This window comes from Podarcis vaucheri, assembly GCF_965113315.1.
Source record: "Podarcis vaucheri genome assembly, chromosome: 4".
NCBI lineage: Eukaryota > Metazoa > Chordata > Lepidosauria > Squamata > Lacertidae > Podarcis > Podarcis vaucheri.
In genome coordinates this window covers 99,674,207-99,701,968 of record NC_138762.1, presented here as the reverse complement: position 1 = coordinate 99,701,968, position 27,762 = coordinate 99,674,207, and the positions used below count along the sequence as shown (strand labels likewise).

At 40.9% G+C, this 27,762-nt stretch overlaps 1 protein-coding gene and 1 long non-coding RNA gene across 3 annotated transcripts in view; one reads left to right on the top strand and one right to left on the bottom strand.

Moving 5' to 3' along the window:
- MYCBP2 (MYC binding protein 2) overlaps window positions 1-27,762 on the bottom strand; it is a 141,073-nt gene that overhangs the window by 77,520 nt on the left and 35,791 nt on the right. Inside the window, exons 16-32 of the mRNA XM_082218921.1 lie at window positions 24,792-24,937; window positions 23,479-23,580; window positions 20,152-20,259; window positions 10,403-10,522; window positions 9,587-9,668; window positions 8,099-8,216; window positions 6,472-6,676; window positions 6,131-6,284; window positions 5,540-5,712; window positions 4,540-4,665; window positions 4,319-4,446; window positions 3,924-4,015; window positions 3,677-3,811; window positions 3,509-3,592; window positions 2,215-2,311; window positions 1,517-1,709; window positions 877-1,151 (exon numbers count right to left, since the gene is read on the bottom strand). Of these exons, the coding sequence (XP_082075047.1) occupies window positions 877-1,151; window positions 1,517-1,709; window positions 2,215-2,311; window positions 3,509-3,592; window positions 3,677-3,811; window positions 3,924-4,015; window positions 4,319-4,446; window positions 4,540-4,665; window positions 5,540-5,712; window positions 6,131-6,284; window positions 6,472-6,676; window positions 8,099-8,216; window positions 9,587-9,668; window positions 10,403-10,522; window positions 20,152-20,259; window positions 23,479-23,580; window positions 24,792-24,937 (2,338 nt within the window). The remainder of the gene's footprint in view (window positions 1-876; window positions 1,152-1,516; window positions 1,710-2,214; window positions 2,312-3,508; window positions 3,593-3,676; window positions 3,812-3,923; window positions 4,016-4,318; window positions 4,447-4,539; window positions 4,666-5,539; window positions 5,713-6,130; window positions 6,285-6,471; window positions 6,677-8,098; window positions 8,217-9,586; window positions 9,669-10,402; window positions 10,523-20,151; window positions 20,260-23,478; window positions 23,581-24,791; window positions 24,938-27,762) is intronic.
- On the top strand, window positions 284-25,967 carry LOC309530221. 2 transcript variants are annotated; one of them, XR_014218694.1, is made up of 4 exons: window positions 284-494; window positions 4,333-4,465; window positions 20,029-20,115; window positions 25,803-25,967. It is a non-coding gene; the product is annotated as an uncharacterized lncRNA (long non-coding RNA). The 2 variants fall into 2 exon arrangements; XR_014218695.1 differs by lacking the exon at window positions 25,803-25,967 and adding an exon at window positions 21,917-23,462.

Below are 27,762 nucleotides of genomic sequence, written 5' to 3'. Positions count from 1 at the left end.
CAGAAGGTTGTGTTGAAATGGCTTTTCACCTGCTGCCCCTCAAAAGTGCAAAAGGGTGAAGGTCGCACATGTGAACAACCTTTATGCCACAGAGCATGGGTAGGCAAGCTAAGGCCCTGGGGCCGGATCCGGCCCAATCACCTTCTAAATCCGGCCCACGGACAGTCCAGGAATCAGAGTGTTTTTACATGAGTAGAATGTGTCCTTTTATTTGAAATGCATCTCCGGGTTATATGTGGAGCATAGGTGTTTGTTCATTTTATTTTATTTTATTTTTCACAAGGTCTGAGGGACAGTGGACAACCCCCCTGCTGAAAAGGTTTGCTGATCCCTGTCACAGAGGAATATCTCTGACAAAGGGAAGACTTTCGGGAGCTAGTACTCAACCTTCCCGGCAATGAGTTTTGCGGGCCGAGTAGGGGAAAAGCAGCATAATGAAGTAGATCAGAAGAGGAAGCTGGGAAGCAGCAGGAAAAGGACAGCAGGACATGGTGGTGAGTTGTAGGCCAAGGTGGGAGCAATGAAGAGAAAACTAGGAGAAGGAATGTTTAGAATGTTCCTGCAATCGCCTTCCTTTGTATAATGTATAAAATGTATACTTTATAGTTTTAGCCTTTATGGATAGGAAAGCAGTAAAGTAAAATGTTATAGGGCAATTTGCAATTGGAATTAAAGGATGGTACCTAACTGAAAAACGGAGGCATTAGTCATGATAGCTGCATACTTAGAGAGTCACTAAATGTCATACGCTGGGGAAAGAATGAGCTACCGAAATGTTTCATCTTTTGCTGTGACTGTCTGAAAGGTTAATGTCAATGTTTCACAATACTGCTTTTGAACTGTTTAAAAAATATATGTACAAAGACTTTTCAGTACCTGATCTAAACAATTTAGCAAGTCACAAAGGCAAGCCCATTGTAGAGCTGGAGTCGGGTAGAATGAGTGAAAGCAGGCTGTGAAGGTGTTATGGCACTCCTGAAGAACAGCTTCGAGAAGATTCAGTGGCTGAGTGAGGTATCCTTGGGGGTCGTTGTCCAACTTGATCATACAGTGATCTACTCCTTCAGATAAAATTTTTCTTAGTAAGGTTCTAGTCTTCCCAATGCAGTCTGCCAGCTTGCTAGTTTCTTCAACAACGGCTTTCGTAGTAGCTGGAAAGAGAAAGACAGTTATCCAATCAGATAATTTGACTCTCCTTCCTTGGGATGTTTTTAGGCAGAGATCGGATGATGGTTGTGTATGATCTAGATGAGATTCTTGCATATCAGGGAACTGGACTAGATAACCCCAGAATCCCTTGCAACTCTACAATTTGATGGTGCTACGATTCTATGACTTCAGTTCACCGAAGAAGAAAAAGGCTCCAAATAACATCTACTGAAAATGGGTTTCCATTTCCTCAGACCAGTAGCTAGATTTTAAATCTGCTTAATCTGTGGTGGGTTTATTTTGCTCTAAATGTTCCCTTGAAAACCTGGGTTTCATGCACTTAAGATATTTGAACTTAGTATATTACCTGACACGGGGTATATTTCACACGTATAGACACGCAGCAGCCTCAAGCAACAAGTGCCAACGAATCGCAGCCTTTCTAAATCCAAAAGGGTAGCTGTATACTGGAACCCTTTCAATCCTCGAAGCTCCTCTACTCCCAACACTAAGGTTGTCCAGCTCCAATGAAGAATGCTCAATAGCGATTCAAAACACTCCTGTTTCAAGACAAGTTGTGGAAGAAACAAGGTGACCAAACCCAAAAAGAAACCCCAACAACCTTCAGATAAAAGAGATTTCCAGTCCTATTCCTCGTCTAATGCCAGTGTTCTCAGCAAACTGCTGAGGATGCATGAGAATCTCTACACACCACCAGTAGAAATAACGATTGCTGGCAAGAGAGGTCCCAGAACAAGGTAGAAAAAATTCAAAATCCACCCACCCACCCATTAGAATGCTCAATTAGTGGGAACAAATGAAGCATCTAAGCATCTACCCAAGAGTCTGACTCAGACAACATATGATGAAGGATCCTAATGGATAAATAACCTCACTAATTCAGGATGACATTAACCATTGCATTGGACAGAACAGTTTTGTGCAGGCATGGCATGTTGCAAGCAGTGTTAATTTAAAATATGCTTTAGCCTACGTTCTATTAACCAACCTTAGATGAACAAACTAGGATGACCCTTGTATGCAACACTCTTGACAGATACTTACCACTGAGACAGTTCTTGCGAAAGAGCGCTTTAAAATGTGCACAGGCTCACTTGTTTGCTGTTTTCCTTTCGATGCACTGCCATCGCTTGTTGGCAGCCTGAAAGCAAAAAAAGGGTGGGGGAAGTATAATCCCACACTTCTTTACTCTAGATACTATAGAAGTACAATTTATAAACATTTGCACACGCTGTCAATTCATATGGTAAAACTGGAGAATGCACTAAATGTGGTCTTTCAAAGAATATCAAGCAGTCTTGATCCTGAAGATATATATTCTGTCCATTCCGTAAAAGACTTCACTTTCCTATTTCACACAAGTTTTCTGCTAGGCTACAAGACAAGAGAAAATGAGAAAGTTGGAAAGCCCTGTTCTATGAGTGGATCCTAGCAGTTCTTAGGATCTAAGCTCTTGATGACTGCACGCTCTATTCTTTCTCTTTTTGGAGGGTCAGAGCCCTTCTGTAGATTAAATCAGCCAGCTGCCAAGGTCTTTTGGCATAAAGAGAGATTTATGTCCTTCTAACTGCAGGCTGTGTGCTCCCCCCAAGCTGTTCCCTGGAATAGTATTCTGTTTAAAGTAAGGGGATGCAGCTGCAGGTGACTGGGGCAACTAGAAGAAATCCAGTGCAGTCCTGTGTGAGATCTACTATTATTAGTCCTCCAAAGGAGCCCAGAGCAGAAAACATCAATATTAATAATAAAACAAAACTTCTATTAAAGTTTAGAACTCCTAAAAAGCAATCCCCCCTCTCATACTATTAATTCCAGGACTTCCAGGGACAGAAATTTCAGCCGTCAAATGCCTGGGTAAACAGGCATGTTTTTAAATTTCTCCTAAAAGTTACTAGTGACGGAGACTGACTCCCCTCATTAAGGAGGGCATGTCACAAATTGGGGGCTGCCACCAAGAAGACCCTGTCACAGCTAACCAGGAAACCCAGTTCATCTCATCCAGGGAGAACCAGATATAAATGCTATATAGCGATAATATTCACTAGGTACATTTGGGATAGTCGCCATTGCTCAGGTTAAACTAATGAAAAAGTTGTAAGAGTTGAAAAATAGGGATAATCCTATACAAGTCATTTCAAACTCTTTGTAGGAAGGGTGAAATACAAACGAAATAAAAGAAAGGCTGAATGACGACTGCATCTTCATCGTACAGAAAAGGTTACAAAACTGCAATACCGACTATCGTAACAAGATGTTTCAGTGAACGCGGTATTAAACTGTCACTCCTCCAAATGACATCTATCACTGTTTCAAAAGGGACCAAATTTTTTTTAAAGCATACCTGTATAGCAACTGGGGAATCTGACCGGCATTAACATCTGTACCATTGTTCGATTTCTTTGAACTCTTAAACTGGAAGACGACACTGAAGAAGAAACGTTATTCAAACACCAGTTATATGGCTTCTTCCGAACCTCAAAACAAAACATCCAAGAAAGAAAATATTTACCCATCATCCGTAGTAATAGATGCTTGTCCATGGGACCCACAATCACTGCTAGGGCCAGATACTCGTGCCCAGGCCACATACCACCAACCAGCTTGCAAAAGAACTGGTTCATCAAACATCATTGCATACTTTTCCCTGAGAAAAAGACACAGATAAAAATCTAACGTTATCGTTAAGAGTTTCACAACAAAATGAACTTTATGTGCATTATCTGTTCATCCTGCTTAAGGCTCTTCCTTCATTTTACCTTGCAGCACAATCATACGCCAAGACATCCGTTTCGGCAAGAAGGTCACCATCTGTCTCATGATCGCCTCCATCCGGACCCAATTCAAACAACTGAAAAGAGAAGCCTTTAAGAGTTTTACTTTCCTGCCTTATTAGTATGTCATTCTACCCCACCCCCCGAAAAAAATGTGTTGCGTTGAAGGGTGGTATGAAACATAAAACACATGTATTTATTTACTGCAAGTTTTCTCTTGTTTTCAAATTTAGTTTTCTTCCCAGGAAAGCTGTTTCCCTTTGGTTCCAAAAAATATAGAGCTCTTTTTTTAACCTCTTTCTCTCTTCCTATACCTGATCAGTGTAATGCTATATTCTAAACTCAGATTTAAACATGATCCAAGACAAACTTTTTCTTACCTTTATTTTGGCAGTATATTCACCCCTGCCACCAAAGAGGCCAAGTCCACCAAGTAAGATGTCAGTATCGGCACAAAAGCGGATGGCTTCTACTGAGTGGGCTGAGTAACCCCAACCCCCTCCGTGACCTAAAGGGAGAAGGAAAAGGTAAGTTTTTGCACAATCAACTTCATGCACTACATACAGGAAGGAAAATCTGTATTTGATACATAGATAGATACTTTCAAATCTGTTGACAATGCTATAGTCTTCTTTGGAATACACTTTCATTACAGCTTGTGTTTCTTCTTCTGTATTTGTCACGCCCATTTTTAAGTCCTGCATAGCAGCCAATGTATCAAGACAGCCTAAAAACAACAAAGAAAAATAAACTGAGCACATTCTGGTAGAAGGACTAGTGTCTGTAAGAAATTTGATCAAGCTATACGAATTGACCACACCAGACCTCCAATTAATTCTGACCAGTACTGCTAATCTAGGAAACAAAATCATATGGGGTTTAGAAAAGAATGTCTGGAACAGATCTGCAGATGAATTGGAAAGAACTCCCAAATATGACTGGTGGTAACCCAGATTAGGCTTGAGTTTCTTTACATTAGACTGGAAGTTATCTGTAACAATGTTTAGAGGAATGTAACTCTCCTGCCTTCTCTTCTCACACCTCCTAAATTTTGCTCCAGGGGTTCCTCTGAAGGAAGTTGCATAGCACAGCTTATATTTGTACTATACAATGAATTTACTGAATACTACCCATTCGTTTTAGCAAGGGTACTGAAACTACCATAGTGCACCCTTCCTGTTGCCACCTTTTCAATAAATTATCTCAGAGTAAAAGTGCTCTTATTACCAAGCAGAAGTAATTCTTTCCAAGTTCTAAACTAGGATTACCAATTTATAAATTTCTAGTTTTGCTGATCTCCGTTAGATTAAATGATGATTAGACGCTTTCAAAGTAGCTTTACAAAGTGCAGGGGTTAACAGCTTGCAAGAATCTACACAGAAGGCAGATTCACTTAGACAGGAAATAGGCTTAGTGTTTGAAACCTAAGAGAACATGGATTAACTGAAGTGCTACCATGCAACATTCAAAGTCTTCAGGTAAATAATGCCTTTAAGTGAACTACTAAAGCACCAGGACAAGTGAAGCTCACTTTTCTAGAAGTTAATAAAAATCACATCTCATCAACTTAATTTCGGCTATTCCAGGTCAACTATTCATACCTAGAATGTGCAAAGCCGCATGTGACCTTGTTGTAAGAGCTTTGGACCCCGTTGGAAGAGCCAGTTCTGGGCTTAGAATACTGCAGCGGGATTGCATGTCAGGGGCAGAGGGAAGTCTGGAATCAGCTACAACTGCATTGTAACTCCACAGTTCTCTTGTATTGGGTCGAAACCTGACCAAAAGAAGATGTTTCAAACGTAAAGCAAGAACGATGCAGCAGTCATCTTTTCATGCCATTACTATGAAAGTCTAACTGAATCCAAACAATGATTCTCACCCATTTTTTCACTGCCGTGTGCCAGCTACATTTAAGCAACAGCCCCCAACCCCAATGCCATTTCTAGACACATACATCACAGTATATACTGATATAATGGTCAAGCGTCTATACTTCCTTTATAACATTGCTGGCTAAGAACTTATTTCCAAAACATTAAGTGGAAGGGAGCCAAGATTCTCCACCTAAGAACAGAAGGAACTAGCTGAAGCCACAAGTGGAATAAAGTTCAATGTTCCCTAAACCATCCTTCATGAGCTCTCTCAAACCCAGATAACTATGTTCCCAGCGGCTATCTCCAGCCAACATTTACCTCCAAACAACGTCATAAACAGGATCTAGACATACACCAAATCCTTGAAGGTCCTCCTGCTCAGAATCATTAAATGTTTTGCAACTTCCGTCAACTTTATTTATCAAGAGACACTTAAATGGAGGAGGCTCTGATATGCTCGCAGGAACCAATCCTGGGGAAAAACAAGAATTCATGTACTTAGTCCTTATTCATTCTCTCAAATGGCAATAACATAGAGAGGCGGAATCATATTTACTATGCTTTGAGGAAGCCAATACACCAGCAGACACGAACATAACAGGTTGACCTCAACTTCCTTACTTCCTTTCAGTTACAACAAAAGAGCAAATGAACCTTGCCTATTATGTGTCTGCTAGCAAAGATTTCTGATGTCGCAAGCACATGAGAGTTAATGAGAGCTTCATCGATGCGAAGAAAAGTCTGGTCACCGCTTGCTCCAATCCAAGTTGCTTTGCGTCCGTACTTTGATCCTATGTTAGGCATGGGTGCTGGTTTTGCATTCCAGTAAGGAATATCCAAAATGGGCCTCCCAAGCTGCCCTTTCTAAAGATGTAAATTAGAAAATGACAATGGTTAGAAATGCAAACATTTCACGAACGAGCATTATCAAGCATCGCCAGTGTAGGAAATATAAATATGCGGCACTGTGAGGTGCCAGGGTGCGCAAATCCTATACTGGTACCTGGCCCATTAAGCAGGCCCTGATCTACACCAGCAGGCAATGACTCCTGAGGAGGCCATATCTGGACACTGCCTGGAGACTCCATCGGTGCGTAAAGGGCGGGGCTCTCTCCATCAGCTGCCTGATGGCACCGAAAGAGTCCACTTGCTACACCTTTGGCAGAAGGAAGGGAGGGGAAAGAAGAAGGGTATGAAAAGCTTCTGAGAGAGGGGAGAGGAAGGGAAGAAGGCCAGTGGAGACACTGGGAATAGACTGGGCAAGGTGGATGCCTAAATAAGACAACTCTACAAAGATTCCAGAAAGGTGTTCAGTGTTGTGATTTCTTCAGCATGTCCAGCTCTCATTTCCCTAATAGTCCATTCTTTTTGGGAGTAGGTCCCCCCAAAAATGGACTATTAGGGAAAGGAGAGCTGGACATGCTGAAGAAATCACAACACTGAAATAGTCATGAGAAAAAGAGGTCTGCTAAAGGATTTGGTGCTGGGAAGAATCTGTGCCTAAGGGGCAGCAGATAATGTGGAGCAACATTTCTGGACTGAAGCCTGATAGACATCTAAGAAGATGTAAGCTGGTGCCTTGTTTTGACCCCCAGGCTTGGTGCGACCCATGGAAGGCACAGAGCCCCCTTTTTATCAGGCAACAAATATTACGTATCTCAATAAGCATGTAATGTCATGTTTTACAGTTGGACTGTGAGCTCAGTTTGTAAAAAGCACCACTTGAACAGGTTATTGTGGGATTGGTTCAGATTGGCCCCAAAGCAACTCATTTAAGTTCAATGGTTTTAGATCACTGTCTCCACCAAAAAGCGCACAGCCCTCCTGCCCATTCTCCTCCCAACCTGGTTGAGCATAAACTATGCTGGTGCTTCCATTTGGAACTATGGAGTTCGCCTATGGTTTCTGGTGGGCCTGGACCCTGCATTCCAACCTCTAGGGCTGTGTGGGCCCTCCCAATACAATTCGTCTTTGCTATCACAGTCAGGTACATTTATAAAGAGCATGAGATGAGGCTTGAAACTGGAGAAATATCTTCAATTCAAAGACTTAGTGGCATCAGTAAATAAATGAAAATGCTTATTTGGACAAGCAAAGTATTCTTATTTAGTCTCCCCACCCTGACACAAAGCAGAACAAAGAAAAAAATAAAGATATATAATAAACCAGCAGACACACAAAAATCAATCTTTAAAGCAGGCAAAAATAAATACGTATGAACTTATACCAGTTAATAATCTTTAAGGTGTTTCCAATATGAAAATGTAATTTTAACAAAAATCTTACCGAGAAGCTTCCAAATGTGAAGACTTGTCCATCCATTAACAGAATACCTGTATGATTGCTGCCTGCAGTAACTTGTGTGCTAGGTCCTGGAAGTGCCTGTACTAGAGTAGGGCATCCCCTAAGTTGGAGCAAAGTAAGTGCATCTTTTATTATGTAGACATTTATCTTCTATCAAAAAATATAGTCCTTATGTATTTTACAGGATATCAGTGAATGAAGCTGCAGTGGTACAATTAAATAGAAAATGTTTAAATGCTAAAGAACATTTGACAGTTAAATTGTGAGGATAAAGAAACCATTAGAAACATTAGAATAGTGAATAGTGCTCATAAATATAGGGCTGAATTGCACAATTTGGTAGTATGAATGGTTATTTAAATATCCATGCAATGCTACTACTCCCTCTTCCAACCTACCCACTATTTAACTCTTTTTCACTGCCATTCAGATTGTTTAACTGGTTATACTTTTCTACTGTTTTGTTTCTTGTCTGAAACACTAAAAAACAAATACTAGCTCCGTTTGTATGTCTTACAATAGAGATGTTATTAGACTCCAAATCCCATGTTCAATAGCCGATGATGATGGGATCAGGAGTCTGGTGACATAAACCACACTTACTATGTGCAAGTGAATTGTGCCTGTTTCACTACTCTTGTTTCATGGGACCACACTCAGTAAACTAAGAACAAACCTCGACTACAGATTGTGGCTTCTTGCAAGTGAAACTAGCCGTGATCGCTTTTTTTGAATGTAACACAAAGCCAGGAACTAGGGCTTAATTAACTAAGAAAAGCAAACACTATTTACACACAGTAAGCCGTAGTTTATGGCTTACCATGACGTGAAAATGTGGCCACCGTCACACTTTTGTCTCATAAATCTAATCCATACCATGATGTATTTACTTTCCATTAACAATATTTGCCATATTGAACCCTAAAAATAGTTTACATGTAGATACAAGTGAGATATGTATGCATATACATGTCTCTTGCAAAGACCTGTTTTTTGTTGTCGTAGAGAGGTATATATTCTTTAGAACATCCACATTTCTTGCTAAGGCTTTACAAATTCGTGTAATAAAACTTAAAGGGAGAATGGGAAATGATTTATCCTGTAAAGGTCGGGGAGGAGAAATGTAAACCACCATTGTTAGCAGTAACCTTGTTATTACTATTTTTATGTGTGTCATGGCTGCTTGCTAAACACAATAAATTGAACTGAACATAGTTTACATGTGGATATCGGTGAGAGAGATATGCATATACACACCCATACACAAATCAGAATGTGTCTATCACTCACACAAAGCATCAGATATTAAAGGCTAGATGTGATAACATTATATCTCTTTGCTCTCATGGGGGAAATTCCTATTACCTTCAAAAGCATTTGAGTCAGCGTAGGGAAAATGCAAAACTTTATTCTGCAGACAGAATAAAGATGCAATAATTTCATATTTAAAATACATTTATACTCACATACCTGGAATTAACGTCTCCATGTCCAAGTTGCCCATGCTGCCCATATCCAAATGTGTAAACATCGCCATTCTCCATCAGAACAACTAAGGGTTAAAATACGGGGCTTTAGAAGTTTGCACTTTCTACAAGTCTGCCCAGTATGAAATCTTTCCAATGTATCCAGTAAAAACAAGAATGGGGTGCTTTCTTGGTTTTTCCGCATTTGATGCAGAAATCATTTGGATGACATATAATTTTGCAAATTAAAAAGTTCATGGAAGAACAGTTGGATAAATGTTAGCATGAATGAACAGTATGTTACTTCTAAAACAGGGGTGAGGATCCAGAGTCTTCACATGCTACATGGATTAGTGGGTGTGGCATCCATGCAGTATGTATTAGTGCTAATGTGAGAAGGCAAAGCCCACTTTGGCTTTGTCCGCTCTTGTTTTGCCCTCCACCCCCAACTGCTGGCATGTGGCATCCAGAGGGCTGATCAAGGATAAGGATGGGGAACTAAAACTCCCATCGTTTCCCTACTTATTGGCCATGCTTGCTGGGACCGATGTGAGTTGGAAGTACAACAATTCAAGGGCCATAGGTTGCCCATCCTTAGCCAAGAGGGAATGCTTCCATAAGGTTAATGAAGTTCCCACACCGCTGTTCTAGAGGCATCAAGTATCATTTTAAGGACTGAAATGTGCATCTCGTTTATTTAATGTAAGTACATATACCACGAGCTCCCAAAGCTTTCTGAGGAAGCTATGATCGATTGAAACTCTTACAACTAACATTGGAAAAATGAAGTCAACATGACATAAATGTTTCTATAATCTACCTGAATGGTGAAATCCACAGCTAACTTGTACTGCTCGGAGTTCACAGTCAAAGCGCACTGCCCCAGGTGGGTAGGTTGTGATTTTGCTGGCATCCTTCTCACTCCTATCTCCACTTCCATCTACAAACATAATACACAATTATACCCCATACCATTCCTCAATAAGTGGAAGGAGCAGTGAACAATAGCATAACAACTAAAAGGATTAAGCAGCGCAGGTAAAAGGTTTGGACGCAGGGGTTATTACAGTAATAGATATTGGTATTGGTGACTATGAAAAATCAGAAGAGAATAACTGTCAGTTCTTCAGTGGTAAATTGATATTCTTCTAAAACAAGACTTTTAAATGCTACAGGGAACATTCAGCAAGTTCAGCAAAATCCATATTACTTAATTTAGTAATCTTAAAGGCAAAAAACCCCCCAAAACTTCCCAGCATATATTTGAAGAAATTAGGAACTTCAGAATCACAAATTGATAATGTTGCAAAATGATACGTTGTTTAAAAATTGGATGGATACATAAAACTGTTGCTTGTGTTTAACGGATGCTGCAGTTAAAATGCAAGAGTATGTGAGAAGCCGTTTTGCTTTCTTTTCAAATATGTAGCAATTACGCCACCATGCCCAGTTCACACACACAAAATAAAAATAACCTGAGTTTTGTAATGGCCACACTAATCCAGCTGCATTACAAAGAAGGGTGAGAGTCATTCCAAAGAAATGTAGCATCATAACTAACAGGATATTATTATTATTTAGTGTATGTTATGTTCACATTTCAAGGGTGGCATCCAAGGAAGTGCTTCTATCAGCACAAGGACCTTCAACTGAGTTACAGAACTTCCCCCTTCTTCTTTCCCCATGTGCCCCCTAGAGATTCTGTGGTCCCCCCAAACCCTCCAGAGTGGTTTTGCAGGGGGGACAAGAGGGGAACTTCCATTTGAGGAGCAGAAATCATTGTGCCAGCATAAACACTTAGTTAGATACCACCAAGTTTTGATTAATTCATCTATTAACAACAGAACTAAAATAGCCCCTACGAACAAAAAAAGTGCACCCTTAATCTCAGCTCCACAAATTAAAGTTGGCCATCACTGACTGATTAATCAGCTAAAGCTTCAATGATTAAACCAATTAAAGCATGCAATCCTAGTAATTAGGGCTGCAATGCAATTAAAGGGATCTTGATCAATTAATCAAAGGAGCATTGCACATCAATTACATGGGTATACTTTTTCATTCGACTGAAACAGTAGTTTAGATGGGGGAGGGAAACACTTTTTTGTCAAGTTCTGCTTTTCAATTGTTTTAAAAATAGGTACTTTTCTGAGTATGGCAAAATGAAAGGAAAAACAAACAGGGCCACATGCAGTCATTGAAGGATCAAGAGTGATTTTTATCAAATGTATGGAGTGGGGTGGGGTGGAGGAGAAACTGCAATAGATTACTGCAATGTTTCCTATAAATCTAAGAAACCTGAGGCTTGCCAAGGTCATGGGATAGGGCTTTGAAGCCATAACCTATGGCCATGGTTGATATCCCTTCCTTCTTTCAAGGATACATACTACTCTCCATTTTTTGTCGTTACTTCCGTGTCAGCAGATAAAGAGAGGTTTCTACAAAACAGAACTTGCGAGAAAACATTTGCTAGCACACAAATTTATATAATCCAATGCTTTTTTTCTTAAAAAAAATGTTGAGGGGTACTCTCATCTTCCTACTCATATTGAAATACTGCCCCTCAATGTGGCCAAACTTAGATTCACAAACTGTTTAGGGGTATGCACCCCCTGCGTCCCCCCAGAAAAAAGCACTGATATAATCTATCCCATGAACGGAAACTGGGGTTCTAGCTCAAAGACTGGAACTTTCTGGCACAGAACACACACGACTCTCAATGAACAATCCATTAATACCAACACTCCAAATTCAAGCAACTAAACTTGAATTCTATGTTTAAAAGGGCCAGTTAGCATACTCTCAGAAGCCTATGAAAGGAAAGGTGACTATCTGAAAGATGAAAGCAAGTAGAAATCGCCGCGTACATCTAGTTGTGAAAGCTAGGAGAAAGCTAAATGAAGAAAAGGCAGGGAGGGTGACAAGATGTTAAGCACCTTAAATTTGTAACATCCCATTGCTGCGACTTGCAACAGTAATTCCCCCCCGCCCCAAGGGCAAAAAAAGACAGAAATACCGGAGAGTGGGAACTGCAGGCCAACTAACTTTACGGGGAGATGAAATTAAGTACAGTGAGACCAAAGCACAGTGAAAAGGCCTCACAACTGAACATGCACAACCAAGATCCGTGTTAATTTAGAGCTAGGAAATTCAACGTTATCTGGACTAAACTGCACTAAAAAGTCTGTGTGAGAGAAAAAGTCAGATGTTCAAACTGGGTCTTCAAAACTTGAAGGTTTCTAAAGCCCACTTCGTACCTATATTTTGTTCCTTGTAAAAAATATTTGATGCACCTGGCCCTTGATAACTATTTTCTCCAGGTTTGCAAAACTGTATTTGCAGGGTGAAGGGCAAGGCAAGGGACGGGAAAGAGGAGGAGAATACTCAAAATGGCCAGCTGGTGGACAAAAAGGAAGGCAGGGGGAATGTAGTTTAAATCCTGACTTCAGTAATGAAGGCTGCTGGATGGGCACAACAGAGCTCTCAGAATCCAGTTTTGAGGATAAAGCTGGATAAACTCACATATATTGTGCCAATGCAATACAGTGGTGCCCCGCAAGACGAATGCCTCGCAAGACGAAAAACCCGCTAGACGAAAGGGTTTTCCGTTTTTCAATGCGCTTCACAAGACGAATTTCCCTATGGGCTTGCTTCGCAAGACAAAAACGTCTTGCGAGTCTTGTGATTTTTTTCGCTCCCCCCCCCCTTTTCCTAAGCAACTAAGCCGCTAATAGCCTTTTAGCCGCTAAGCCGCTAATAGCCGCTAAACCGCTAATAGCGCTAAGCCGCTAATAGGGTTGCTTCGCAAGACGAAAAAACCGCTAGACGAAGAGAATCGCAGAACGGATTATTTTCGTCTTGCGAGGCACCACTGTAAATAAATAAATACATCAGCTTTAGCAACCCTGGCAGAAAAGGATCCTGCTGTATTTTAAGACACAAAACTTCAAATTCATGAATTAACCTACAGAAACTGAAATCCAGTTTGCTTCAGAGATGCATTCTTGACCTTCATCTGAACCTATATAACTACGCCAGCTATATCCTACAGTAAATGGTTTGCTGTTTTAAGTACTACCAAATCTGTACCTGTATCTCAACACTAAATCCTTACTCTTCACAGTCTGCAACAATGGTTTGGTCTTAAAACACTTAGTAAGTGCAAAAGTCACATATTGATGACACGTAATACGGGATGAGAATAGCCACTATACAAAGCAGTGCCTGTGGTTGACAGTGTAGGAATTTGCAATTTTCTCTGGATTCAAAAAAGCCCACTTTCATTGCATTGCAGTACCTTCCAGCCATCAGCCACCTAGAACAGGGTGGGCCAGTGCGCGGCCCTCAATGCCTTTTTTAGAGGCCCTCAGCAACATTTGAAGCCCCTCCCCCAGCCCTGGCACTACCTTGCTAAAGTCGGGTAAGCGAGGCACTGGGCATTGGGAAGGAGGCAAGAGGGCTCTGACAGGGTCCTAAAGTACTCCTGCCTCCTTCTTCCTAGTTAGTGCTTTCCCAATCTGACCATCAGTCCATCATGATCAATCTTATCTATACTGCTGCTCCCCAGCGTTACAGGAAGGAGTTATCCACAATACTAAGGACTAAACCTGGAAACTTCTGCATGCAAGCCATGTGAATTATTCTCTGAACTGTGGCTGCTCTGCAGTTCAATTGCTTAAAGTTGAGTCAAACTATGTATATAAAGTAACATATTTATTGATGAAATAGAGTTCTGGAAAGACAAACTGACTAATCAAAGTTGGCTTTCCAAGCACAGCTTATACTTATGAAATTTATTAAGCACAAAACCACATTTTATTTAAAAAAAGTTTATAATTTTAAAATTGTGCTCTTTGTATTTTATATTACAGCCAAGTTAACAACCCAATAACATCGCCTTACTTGTTGAATTATGCAGCTTTCAATATACTGTAATTTTAAAGAGTAGTATTCATTTTAAAAGTGCATAGGCTTTATCAAACTCTATTTCTCAGATGCTACATGTTTTGTTTCATCTCTATTTATATTCAGTTGTTGAATACATTAGACGTGTTGCACAGAAACTCAAGTCCATTTCATCAAGAATGAATTTTCACATCAGTTGAGTCGAAACAATTATGCTGATTTTAATGGTCACTAGAACTATGCAAACTGAGCGTTTAGAATTTAAAAACAGATGTTTCTTAACAGCTCCATGCCTTTATTCAAAAAACAAAAATATCCTTCTTTAACCCTGAAATGATGCACAACTGTTTACTGCAAATGAAAACTATGAACACGCTCACCTACACTCTTCACTATTTTTGTCCTTAATGGTATGTGTTCTCTGATCAAGGACAAATTGAATTGTTTAAGGAAGGCCTCGGACCTTATGGTTAGCTATAAGAAACAGAAGCATTATGTTTTCAAATTTCTCCAAGGGATCAAAAATTAATTCTCTGACCTCATGGAAATTACTGTTTTTCCTAAACAGGTGCCCAAATAGAGTACATCCAACCCTAAACAAACTTTTTTTGGAAAATTACAGACTGATTTGGAACACAGAGCAGATATGAATTTGTAGATCAAACTGCAGCTTCCCAGATGACATCCCTCCCCAACCCGACATTCCTATTCCATGCTTTACCTGCCTGGTTTTTGTCCTTGATCGTATGTTGCCAATAATGTTTTACTTGCTACTGCCATGAAACAGCAGAAGTCTGAAACCGTTTTTTTTAAATAAAAAAAATTAACATTTTTTGCTTTTGAGCTATCAAACCATTGCTAAGAGCTTGGGGATTACAATAATTGTGAGTGATTTCCACATGTCAGGGAGATTTGCCGGCCAGAATTCCATTAAACAACAAAATTCCCTTATAATGTTTATAGAATTCATTAATAAAATGGTCAGGGCACAGTGACTTATTTTAAGAGAACTAATCACTTCTTTGATTTCTTCCTTAGCAATATATGAATTAAGCCCGCATCTCTCCTCTCCTGTTAATTACTGAATTTGTATTTTAGATAAGTAAGCTTAAATTACTTTAGTTTCAGTATGTCCTGATGCATACCATTACTCATAGAAAGTTGCAAAAGCCTCAAAGATCTCCACTGGATTCCAAGTTCATGTACTATTGCTTAACTGAATTTTACATACAGCATGCTTCCCCCCTTTTTTTGCTTTATTCCAGTTGCTAACACCCAAGATTCCCTACTCCCATATTCATAAAATCTGTTTAGTATAGGGCAGATCAATCATGGCTGTGGACATTCAGAAACTTCAATTCTTTTCTTTTCATCTCTAATTTCCTAAATATGTTTTTGAGCCAGATTCACCATATTTTGCCAATAATTTGGCTCTTTCCTGTACTAGATCCGTTTTTTGTTGCCTATTCCTATTTTTAATGGCAGCTTTCTCTGAAGCACACCCCATGTACTGTAGCCTTCACTGTCTCCCACTGTGGTTAAGAGAAACATTTGTTGTATTGTTTTAAGAAAAGTAATGAAGTTAGCTATCTTGTATTTTGTCTGCAGAGGAGTCAAAGCTTGACCATTTTTTTAAGGCAGTCATTTCTACTGAAACTGGAATGTGATCAGTAATGCTTATCTCCCCTATGCTTACGCTACGTACAGCTGGGAACAGACCCTGCAAGCGAAACACAGTTCTGCAGACTGGCAAATGGAACGTGGAGCAATGATCTGCAGGATGACTCTCAAACCAGACATCCCACAAATCACATTTTCTAAGCAAATGCAGCAATTTTGTTTTATTTTTTTCTGTAACTGCTTAACTAAGTTGGGATGCCAATTCTTTCCTAAAGTTGTTGATTTTAAGGTTAGCTTGGTTTGAGTGAGCCATTCTTTGAGATGTGGGTGCCATCTTGTCACCTTCCATTTGCTCGGAAGGGCCTGGGTCCATTTCTTTTCAAGAGTTTGAAATTCCATTCTTCACCTTTTGAAGTGTCAGGCACCAGGTGCCAAGGAGTATGGGTCACATTAGGGGGCTTTGATCACCATGGGAGCAGTATTTATAAGTGGAAGAAACCAGAGCTAGATGCAGCCCTTCCAAAGTTTGGCTAGCCATGACCCCATACAGCCCAAGTTCTGAGCTGTATTTTTCTCACTTGCTTTTGACTGTTCAAATATCCAGAGACTTTTGTGAGCGACAGGCACTCTGAATCTGCTCACTATAGCATGACTAAATCCAACAATCCATGCAAAATATATGTGGATAGCCCCTTGGCCACTCCCCTTCATTCTCAAATCACATCCTCCCTCTCGGACTTACAAACTATCCACAACTAGCTACTGTAAAAGAGGTGGATATTGAACACACACTTAAGCTCACCATCATCAACTGTACAGTGGTGCCTCGCAAGACGAAAAGAATCCGTTCCGCATGTCTCTTCGTCTTGCGGTTTTTTCGTCTTGTGAAGCAAGCCCATTAGCGGCTTAGCGGCTTAGCGCTATTAGCGGCTTAGCGGCTCAGCTGATAAGCGGCTTAGCGGCTCAGCTGATAAGCGGCTTAGGATCAGCTGATAAGCGGCTTAGCAGCTTGGGGAAAAGGGGGGGAGGAAAAAAAACCGCAGGAACTCGCAAGACATTTTCGTCTTGCGAAGCAAGCCCATAGGAAATTCGTTTTGTGAAGCACCTCCAAAATGGAAAACCCTTTCGTCTAGCGGGTTTTCTGTCTTGCGAGGCATTCGTCTTGCGGGGCACCACTGTATTCTTTTGAATCTCATTGTCATTCAACTCCCACCTTTTAATTTTCACCTTTATATGCCTCCAAAACTAAGAGTTAATGCATCTGACAAAGCAAGTGGACTTCAGTCCATGAAACCTTCTGCCATAACAAATCTGTTAAGTCTTTAATGTGCTATAGGACTCCTTGTTGATTTTACTTGGAATTAAGTTCTTGCGTTGAAAGTTTTTAATTACTGAGACTGAATGGAGTTCATAGACCTTGAACACAAAACTCCACTTAGTTAGCCAAAGCTTTCTTCATTTCAACACTGTAATTTTGGTCCAGAGGAAAACTCGTTTTGTTAATCCTGTGTTACACTACTGGGAGTTAATAAAAGAAAAGAAATTCAAATGCAATAGTCTCTTAATTCCAATGGGAATGTTCTAAAATTTAGGTTTCCCTCTCAACAGGCTAAACCCAAAATCCTAACTAACCCTGCTTACTTGGGAGTAATCCACACCAGTTCAACAGGACTTACTTTTGAATAGGCATGGTTAGGGCAGTGCTATAAAATCCAAGCAGGGAAACTTAACTGGTTTTTGAATCTAGCATTTGTTTCAATATCATATGGAATTTCCAATTTCCTGACTCAGCTGTGTAGAGACAGCTCTCAACTGCAAGCATTTACATCCATAAAACCAGGCTGCTAAAGTTAATGAAATTATGCAACAATGACTTGTTAAACGGCTTTCCTCATCAGATAATGATAAGCATGCATGCTTTTGAGTTTAAGGCATCTACACAGCATTCTTAGGGAAAGGATTAAGGTACAAAATAAATAATCAACTGTGGGGCTGATTTAAAGCCTGAAATTTATTGGTTGCTCACTAGAGCATCAGCAACCTTAAACATCAAAAGCTTTGGGTTCTTGTTTTTTAAAAAATCACTATTCAAAAATATTTTCTTGATACCAGCAAGGCTAATGCAGAAGGAAATGGGAACTGCTGTTGCTGCTTCATCTTCAGACACCTGCTGTTTGCCGCTTTTTTGTTCACAGCACTGAAGCACCAGATCTGCCTGGAGAAAGGAGAGGCGGAGAGCAGGCTGACCAGCAAGCACTGCCTACTCTTTCGGACTGATTCAGCTCCTCTGTGCAGCAGCTGCCCTCCATAAAATTACCCAACGTGCAATTCTCCACATGAGCACTGCATGCTGGGGATCTTATAGAAGGCAGCTGCTGCACAGAGGAGCCAAATCAAAACTGAAAAGGTCACATGCACCAGGCTCCTGGTGGGTAGAGGGTCAACCAATGAGTGGGAGCTATGTAGTTCAAGAAAGCTGGTGGGCTCCTTCAAGCTCATGGGTCCTTGGCCAGTTTCCATCTGCCCCCATTGTTGTCCCTGCTTGTTCCTATAGTACTCCCCATGCTGTTTGTGTGCTTGTCTACCACTCTCACCACATTCAGTGGTAACACGAAGAGCTTCTCTCTCTCACACACACACACCCCACCAAGATATCACATGGATTTAAACCACTAGGAATCTTCCTGACCCTATATGTTAAAACCGTGTTTTCAATATGAGTTCAACATCTAGAGCCCATGTTCAAACAGAACGACTGTACAACTGAATTTAGGTTAATGTGGAGTGTCAGTACTTCCTTCCCCTGCCACTGCCACACACACATACACACACACGATATATGGATATACGGTAGATATAGATAGATAGATTTGCAGGAGGGATGCCTATTCTACACTTATTAAAAGGTTATACATTTCAGGATTCTGAGTAATAACAACAGTAATCATTTTATTATTTATATCCTCCAATCTGACTGGGTTGCCCCAGCCACTCTGGGCAGCTCCCAGAAAAAATAACACAATAAAACATCACACATTAAAACCTCTCTAAACAGGGATGCCTTCAGATGTCTATGGGAAGTCATATAATAGTTTATCTCTTTGACATCCGATGAGAGGGTGTTCCACAGGGTGGGCACCACTACCGAGAAAGCCCTCTGCCTGGTTGCCAGCAACTTTACTTCTCGCAGGGAGGGAACTGCCAGAAGGTCGTGAAAGCTGGATCTCAATGTGCAGGCTAGATGGTGGGGGTAGAGAGGCTCCTTCAGGTGTACAGGGCCGAGGCCGTTTAGGGCTTTAAAGTTCAGCACCAAGTAAGTGGTAGTGAGGCAAGTATTCTTTATGAGTAAGGACCTGACCTGAATAGTCCAGAGCAGGTGTAAGCAGTATACAGCCCATGAACCATCTCTAGCCCAATGGGTTATTTTTCAGCTGCATTGCCACTGCAAGCTCTGTTGCTACCAGTAGCAGACAGCATGGCGGGCAGCAATAGTTGCCTGACTTCCCAACAACTGAGTTGATGCTGCTCAGTGGGAAGCGGAAGGGCAGGGGGGCAGGGTGCAAACCCCACCATGCTACCCCATCACGTTGTCCACTACTGCTTGCTATGAAAAACACAAGAGCTTCCTTCAAGATCAGACGGGAATGCCTGTTTCCCAACAATGGTTGCTATCAGTTTCAGGATTTCAAAGTACACGCTGTAGACAAAAATATGTATTTTATATCCAGCCAGCATATAGTCACCAATCCTACCAGAAGGAATTCTTTGATCTCATTCCCGTTTTTCATTAAGAAAACAAAGCAATGAAACAAGGGCATGCATTAAAGGAAAGGGAAATTAAAATGAAAGTAATGCACATTTTCACATATTCTCACAGGAAAAACAGCTCAACATTAAAAATGTGTTTTCCTTTCTCCTCAGGTTACTGAAGATTAGCCAGAAGAGACAGCAAGTTTTGTGAACTTCTTTTAATACCCAGTGGATAGAAAAATAACTTGAAGAATAGGTGTAAGTCCAGCCCAATCAATAAGGAAGACCAAATACCTTTATGCTTGTCCCGGTTATGCTTTAGCTGTGTTGGATGGGGTCTTATTCTGGCTAGAGCCTGCTCCCGATGGTTCATAAAAATAGGACCAGGAAATACAAGGGGGCCTGAGGAGAAAATTTTTTGCACATGCATAGGAAAGCTCACAAAATGGAAACTGTGTTCAACAAACAAAAAAAGAATCAAATTAAAAGCATGGAAAAGGATGCAATAATCAATACTCAATATTTCATACTTTTGGAACAGATATCAAAATCTAATTAGAATTTGAGTACATCTGAAATCTTACATAATGACACGAGAGTAAAACACTGTGGTGTTGTTGGGTATGAATACTGGAGCTCAGTTCCCCCCTTCCCCCCTCCCCAATCAGTTTTTTCCCCTCTCGCAAATAAAGCCAGTACACATCAATCCTAAATGTACAAACTATTTTCTCCGACCGGAAAACAGACTGTAAATTTGAAGCTAAGCAGGCGTCATATGCCATCATGCATTGAGCAACCAGACCTGCACTGAACCTGCCTAATGTATGTTTAAAGTAGCATAAGAATATGGTCATATAGAAAGATCCTATTACGATTGATCCCTATTATTCTGATAGCTATCAAAGACATAATCAGGCCTACGTACATAGATTTCTATTCTACTATGACCGTCAATGACTAGGCATAAGACAGGTCTGAACATGGGTAGTCAGCAGAATGAGGTCAGCTCAGAATATCCCAATCCCTCTCCTGTGGGTAGGAACCATCTGCACAGGGCAACATGACTATTATGCAAGTATTTTGTGGGCAATATAAAATAATAATAATAATAATAATAATAATAATAATAATAATAATAATAATAAATTTTATTTATACCCCACCCATCTGGCTACCAACAAAGCAAACTGACTCCAGAATCTAGTACTACAGAATGCAGCGTGGAAAAATAAACATTATCTATTACCTGCATAGTTACTCATTTAAGCACAATCACTATACAGTGGTACCTCGGTTTTTGAACGTAATCCATTCTGGAAGACCGTTCAACTTCCAAAACATTCAAAAACCGAAGCATGATATCCGGAAGCCACAAAACCCCAAAAGCAGGTATTTTTACAATTGTGAAGAGGGAATTGTAAAACTACTGAACATCAACAAGAGCCCAACAACAAGTTTATCTAAACACCAAAAGCCTGGATACTTTGCTATTTTCTCTGAAAGAGAAAAATATAAAATATCAGGAGAGTTGGGCTGTGAGAAAGACCAGTCCAGAAGTCCTTTGCTCCTTCCGCTGCTGATTATAATCTATCAGCTCCCTGGCCCTCTCAGTGCCACATGTGCTGATCTGTAGGTGACCTAGAGAAACTGCATGTCTTTTTGGTTTTTTTAAAAAGATATGTTACAATCAAATGGTAAGACGGGTTTTTCCAGAAGATATTCTGCCAGAAGTTTGGGTTTCATGCATTTACTCAATACTATCTATTTATTTGATTTATACCCTGCCCGTCATCATAAGATCTCAGGGCTGTTCTTCCAGGAATACCAATGCCACAAATCATGATGCAGAGGAATGTGCAACTAGAACAACAACACAGGTGGTCTCAGATCTTGCAATACTTGGTAATGGTTTCATGTTGTCTACTTCCTCACAATAAAAACAAATGAAGCAGTTGACAAATGCACATTGAGTCCATTCTAAAGAGAATGGACAAAAGAACACACTCTGCCCAATACAAAAATCCCGAAGAAAGACCTTAAATATTCCATTCCTTTTTAGAAGACCGTCTATCAACAAGAGTTTCTTGCAAGTCTCATGCCTGAACAGACCAATCAGCACTAATTTCAGATCACTGCATTCCTCCTTTACTGTGCAGAGGTGTCCTGCCACATCAGTCATCCTCTATGTTGCAACTATTCTGAGACCATCCAACATGAACTGCTCAAGATTTCAAATGAGCCTAATGTTTTCAGAATAAAAATAAGCTAGCAAGATCAAAGCTGAGGTTTGGTTTCTTCAGCTAAGGTTTGCCAATTTCTTTTGTGCACCTTCAATGAAATCTTACTATCCCGTACCCAAAAATCGTTAAAATTATATATATTTTACCTTAAAAACCAGCTATTTTGTTCCTTCATAATAATCTGGTATGTATTCAAATACCCACATAAAAAAGCAAACTCTGCACTAAAAAAAGTGAGTAAAAATATTAGGGTGCATGCGACTAATATTGAAACACAGCGTTGTCCCGTTCTACCTTAACAGACACATTGGTGTTTTTTCTAGCTCCTAAACATTACATAAAAAGTATTCCTCCTTGAAATATGGTCTTACAACTCACATGACTATGAGAAGGCAGGCTCTCATGGTATAATTTTGTGTTTGGGTACTAAGAACAAAATACGCTAACTGTGCCCACTGTGAAGGTGCACGCACACACACAATTTGACCCTTTCCTCATTAATACACACAGAAGTGGGACCCAAATCCTTTCCCAGACAGGGTTTCTTGGAATTTTAAAAGAAAAACACACAGGGCACTATCACAGCTGGCCTACTGCATTTTGCAGCATTCTATCAATCTATGCCACAGAACAAAAATGAAAGATAATCCTGTGGCAATCTAAAGACAAATTAAGAAATTGTAAAATATTTCATGCTCAACGATAGTGTCCTGAACATATAACACTGTCATTAAGAAAGGGAAATCCTTAAATTGCCTAGAAGACAAACAAACTAATCTTCATGCACTGGTATCCTACGTTTTGATGTAGGAGCAAAACCCAACATATCTGTCTTTAAATCCTCATTCCATCTGCCAAATCCATGAACTCAATGCACTTTAAGTAGTTCACCTTTTGCTTTTTTTAAAAAGGAAACGAAATAGGTAGCGTTATGTTGGCACATCCTATTAGTTTCAGAACTCATTGAAGCCCTAAGTACCTAATAATAAACTCTTGAACTAATCATAGCAGTATTTAAGGCAGACCAAAAAGTATACTATGTTCCTTACAGAGCCACCTCCTTGCTCCTCTTAGATTATTTGCTGTAATAGATGTTTCAGATCGCACAGAAAAGGTTCATCTTGGGGGAAAGTAGATTCCAAGTTTTTGCAGTAGCCTAGGAAGATAGATTTAGCTATTCATTGTGGAAAGAAGTCAGCCTCTGTGACTCTGTTCTTCGTTAAAGCCCAACAAAGCAGCAATATAATCTCAGACTGGTTTGTAGTCACAGCCCTTATACATTCATTTCTGGGATTTATAAGCTGATTTTTGTACGTCAGTTTCTCAGAATTATGTTTATCCACTTAGACTTAAGTCTTAAATAGAAGCTAGTTCTGCTGACCTCTCCCTTCTTCCAATCTGTGCCTCCTGTTCACACGCTGCCGCTTTTCTTCTTGTCGCAACTGCAGGTGTTCTTCGATATTAACTCCAGGCACAGGGACAGCTGGAGAAAAAAAGAAAGGGACACGTGAATTCTCATATTGTCAGCATACTAAATGCATACTACTATCGCTTCTAAAGCACTTTAAAAAGAAAGTAAGCCTCTGAATTAAAGATATAGCTGCGTGAGAGTGCTGTGCTTTATCTATCTGCATGAGAAAAAAACAATTTTAGGAATAGAAGGGGATCACTCTATTAGACAATTCTCTGTTCCTGCCATTACCTCTAAGTTGCACTCTTTTGACCCCAACTGTCTGGAGCTGGGTGTTTTTTCTGAAACTTTTTTTTACTAAAGGAAAAATTGGAAACACTAAGAAACAAATTAAAAAACCCTAAAGAAATATTCTCTTGGCAGATGAGTGAAAAGCTTTTTAATACAGTTTTACTCTAACAAGGCAACCTACAATATTAAAGAGGGGTACCATATTAAAGAGGGTACTGCCACCTTCATGAGAGGAGCAAGATAGATATTTGTTGTTTGTGAAATGTTGTTTGCCTTTTTTTGCAGAACATTTGGTTTAAGTTTGAGATACTCTCCTTTTGAACTTGAGTCTTTTGTTGATTTTTTTTAACCTCTTCCCTTCTTAACTGTTAAGCTAAGCACATCGACCTGATTAGAAAGCTCCACTTAACAAAGTATGGCTTACTGCTGAGTAAAAATGCATAGGATTGCTCTGTAAATTTCTCAAATATATCCAATAGTACAATTTTATATGCTAACTAAAATGCATTTTATACTGAGAAAGCAGTAAAATAATTGTTGGCTTTTAAAGAAGGTTAGTATTGAATATATTTCTATTTCCCACAAGACTTTTATTTTTCTCAGGAAAAAAAATGGGGCCGGAAGACACCCAATGTTAGTCATACTCTGAATAGACCCTTTGAAATCAACGGATTTAAGTCAAAGTTACATAAATCCACTGATTTTAATAGGTATACTTTGAGTACGATCTAGATTTATATCACCCAGCTTTCATCCATGGTTTCAAATTGTCCAGAAATTTAACATCTCTGGCTCAAGAGTAAATTTCATCCCAAATTAAAATGCCCAGAGCATATTTAACATTCTTAAACTACAATACTACATTTAGGTATAGTTCTTAAGGAAGACTGGTTTTAAGTGCAGCACAAAGTCAGCTCAAGGAAATGACTAGTAACATTAAGCTTAAACCCCTTTCCAAAGGTTTCCATGTTTCCCATTTTCAAATCACTTACCTAGCAGAAGGTCTAGTGGTATCATCTCTTTTACGGCATCAAGAATTCCTCTTTGCCTTGCTTCCTGGCCATCGAGTTCTCTAGCACAGGCTTTGCAACACCCACATACAGCACAGCCAGACTCACCAGACCCACAACCACAGATTCTGAGAAAAGCACAGATATTTTATTACCCAAAGAGGAAATACTCTCAACACTCATGCATATAACTAAGATCAAAACCCACTTAGCTCTTTAACCATGGTTTGCTCATTGTGCCACAAATATATTTCATACTTCAGTGCTCCCAGATAGAATCAGCAATATTGCCTGTAATTAGTCTTTGGCATCTCAATCCCTGATAAAATTTATTTATTCAAAAGACTTTTAGGCCACCTTTAATGGCAAATGCCCTCTCAAGGCAGATTACAAAGCAAAAGTATACAATCACAACAAAAAACATAATTAAAAAAATCAATTAAAAGCCCAAAACAATTCAAATACAAAAATATATCTGTAAAAAAACAGCTCAAGCAAAGACCAACAAGAACAGATGTGGTAGTTAATTATTATTTTTAATTTCACAAAATTTCAATTGTGGGGGAAACCTCAAAGTAGTTTTAAAGAGTTCTTATATCCATGAGAGTTCTTGTATCAATGACTTCCCATTGACAATGCATTCCAAAAGCACACCATAGAAAACATACTCTCCCTAACGCTAACCTGACAGCTCTGAGAGAATACCACATAAGGAGGGCTATCTTGAGAGCCTTTTAACTCACAAGCATAAAATCATACCACCTACTCCCAGTGTTGAACTTTGCAATCCATCACATCACTGCAAGCAAAATTCTATGTGAATAATTCTTTTCTCTAAATATACACTATATTTGCCCTAGACTATAATCACACACTTTTCCGAGACTTAAAGGTGGGGACAGGGTGGAGAGTGCCTAAAACCTATAGAATTCATGCTAGCAATTTGAAGATAAGTTTTAAATTTTATTTATTTATTGTTGTTGCTGCTGTTAGGGAAAGAAGTCCCTTTGGCGAAGGGCTACCAGTAAGCGGTAGAAAATATGCTTTGCATGCAGAAGGTCCCCAAGTGCAAATCCCAGCATCTTCAGGTAGGGCTAAGATAGAACCCAATATGAAAACTTGGAGACACAGTGCCTGTAAGTGTAGATGCTACTGAACTAGATGGACCAATGCTCCAATTCTGCATAAGGCAGCTATAATAATAATAATTTATTATTTATACCCCGCCCATCTGGCTGAGTTTCCCCAGCCACTCTGAGCGGCTTCCAATCAAGTGTTAAAAACAATACAGCATTATACAGTGGTACCTCTGGTTACGTACTTAATTCATTCCGGAGGTACATTCTTAACCTGAAACTGTTCTTAACCTGAAGCACCACTTTAGCTAATGAGGCCTCCCACTGCCACCGCACGAATTCTGTTCTCATCCTGAAGCAAAGTTCTTAACCCGAGGTACTATTTCTGGGTTAGCGGAGTCTGTAACCTGAAGTGGCTGTAACCTGAAGCGTATGTAACCCGAGGTACCACTGTATATTAAAAACTTCCCTAAACAGGGCTGCCTTCAGATGTCTTTTAAAGATAAGATAGCTACAGTGGTGCCCCGCAAGACGAATGCCTCGCAAGACAGAAAACTCGCTAGACAAAAGAGTTTTCCGTTTTGGAGGTGCTTCGCAAAACGAATCTCCTATGGCACGGGTGTCAAACACAAGGCCCGCGGGCCAAATCCGGCCCGCCAGACCTCATCTTGTGGCCCGTGAGGGAAAAGCTTGGGCTACGGCGCGCGCACAGGGCGCCTTGGGTCCGTTCTGCGCAGGCCTCCAGGGCGACGGCGGCGGCAGGGGGAGCGGCGGCAAGGCGGCGGGGAAAGGGCGGAGGAGGGAGCGGGAGAGAAGCGGGGGGGAGCTGGGCTGCTGGCTCCGCCGCCGCCTGCCGCCGCCCCGAGGGCTCGCCCGCCCGCTTGTCCGCAGCGGCGCCCCGGAGGATCCCTTCGCCGAGGCGGCTCCTTAGCTCCTCAGCATCCCTCCTCCTCTTCCTCCTTCTTCTCCTCCTCCTCCCGAATCCCGGCGGCAGCGTCGCGCGGCGCTCCTGGGGGCGGGGCTTGGCGCGAGCGGAGGGAGGGAGGGAGGGAGAAGCAGCAGCAACAGCAGCAACACAACAGCAGGCGGCCGCCTTCGCCAGCCAGCCAACCAAACCAACCAACCAGGCAGCAGCCCCGCGACCTGGAAACAGCCTCGGAACTCTCCGCCCCAGGGATGCGGGGGAGAGCCGAGCCCAATTGCGATGGTGCACAAGAGCGCTTACTGCGGGCAACGGGAAGGGCTATATATATCCAGCTGTTAAAGGTGTCATGGGCTTTGAAGACACTCGAACTCGAACCGGCCCTTTGAGGGTGACCAAACTGATGATGCGGCCCCCCGATGAATTTGAGTTTGACACCCCTGTCCTATGGGCTTGCTTCGCAAGACGACAATGTCTTGCGAGTTCCTGCTGGGTTTTTTTTCCTTTCCCCCCTTTTTCTAAGCCGCTAAGCCGCTTATCAGCTGATCTGATCAGCAGATAAGCCGCTAAAAGCAGCTAAAAGCCGCTAATAGCGCTAAGCCGCTTATCAGCTGATCCGATCAGCAGATAAGCCTCTAAAAGCCTCTAATAGCGCTAATCCGCTAATCCTTCAATGGGCTTGCTTCGCAAGACAAAAAAAAACGCTAGACGAAGAGAATCACAGAACGGATTCTTTTCGTCTTGCAAGGCACCACTGTACTTATTTCCTTCACATCTGGTGGGAGGGTGTTCCACAGGGCGGGCGCCACTACCGAGAAGGCCCTCTGTCTGGTTCCCTGTAACCTCACTTCTCGCAATGAGGGAACCGCCAGAAGGCCCTCGGCGCTGGATCTCAGTGTCCAGGCTAAAGACCAGAGAGGCGTAGAGACTAGGTATGTGCCTAATATTCATGAAG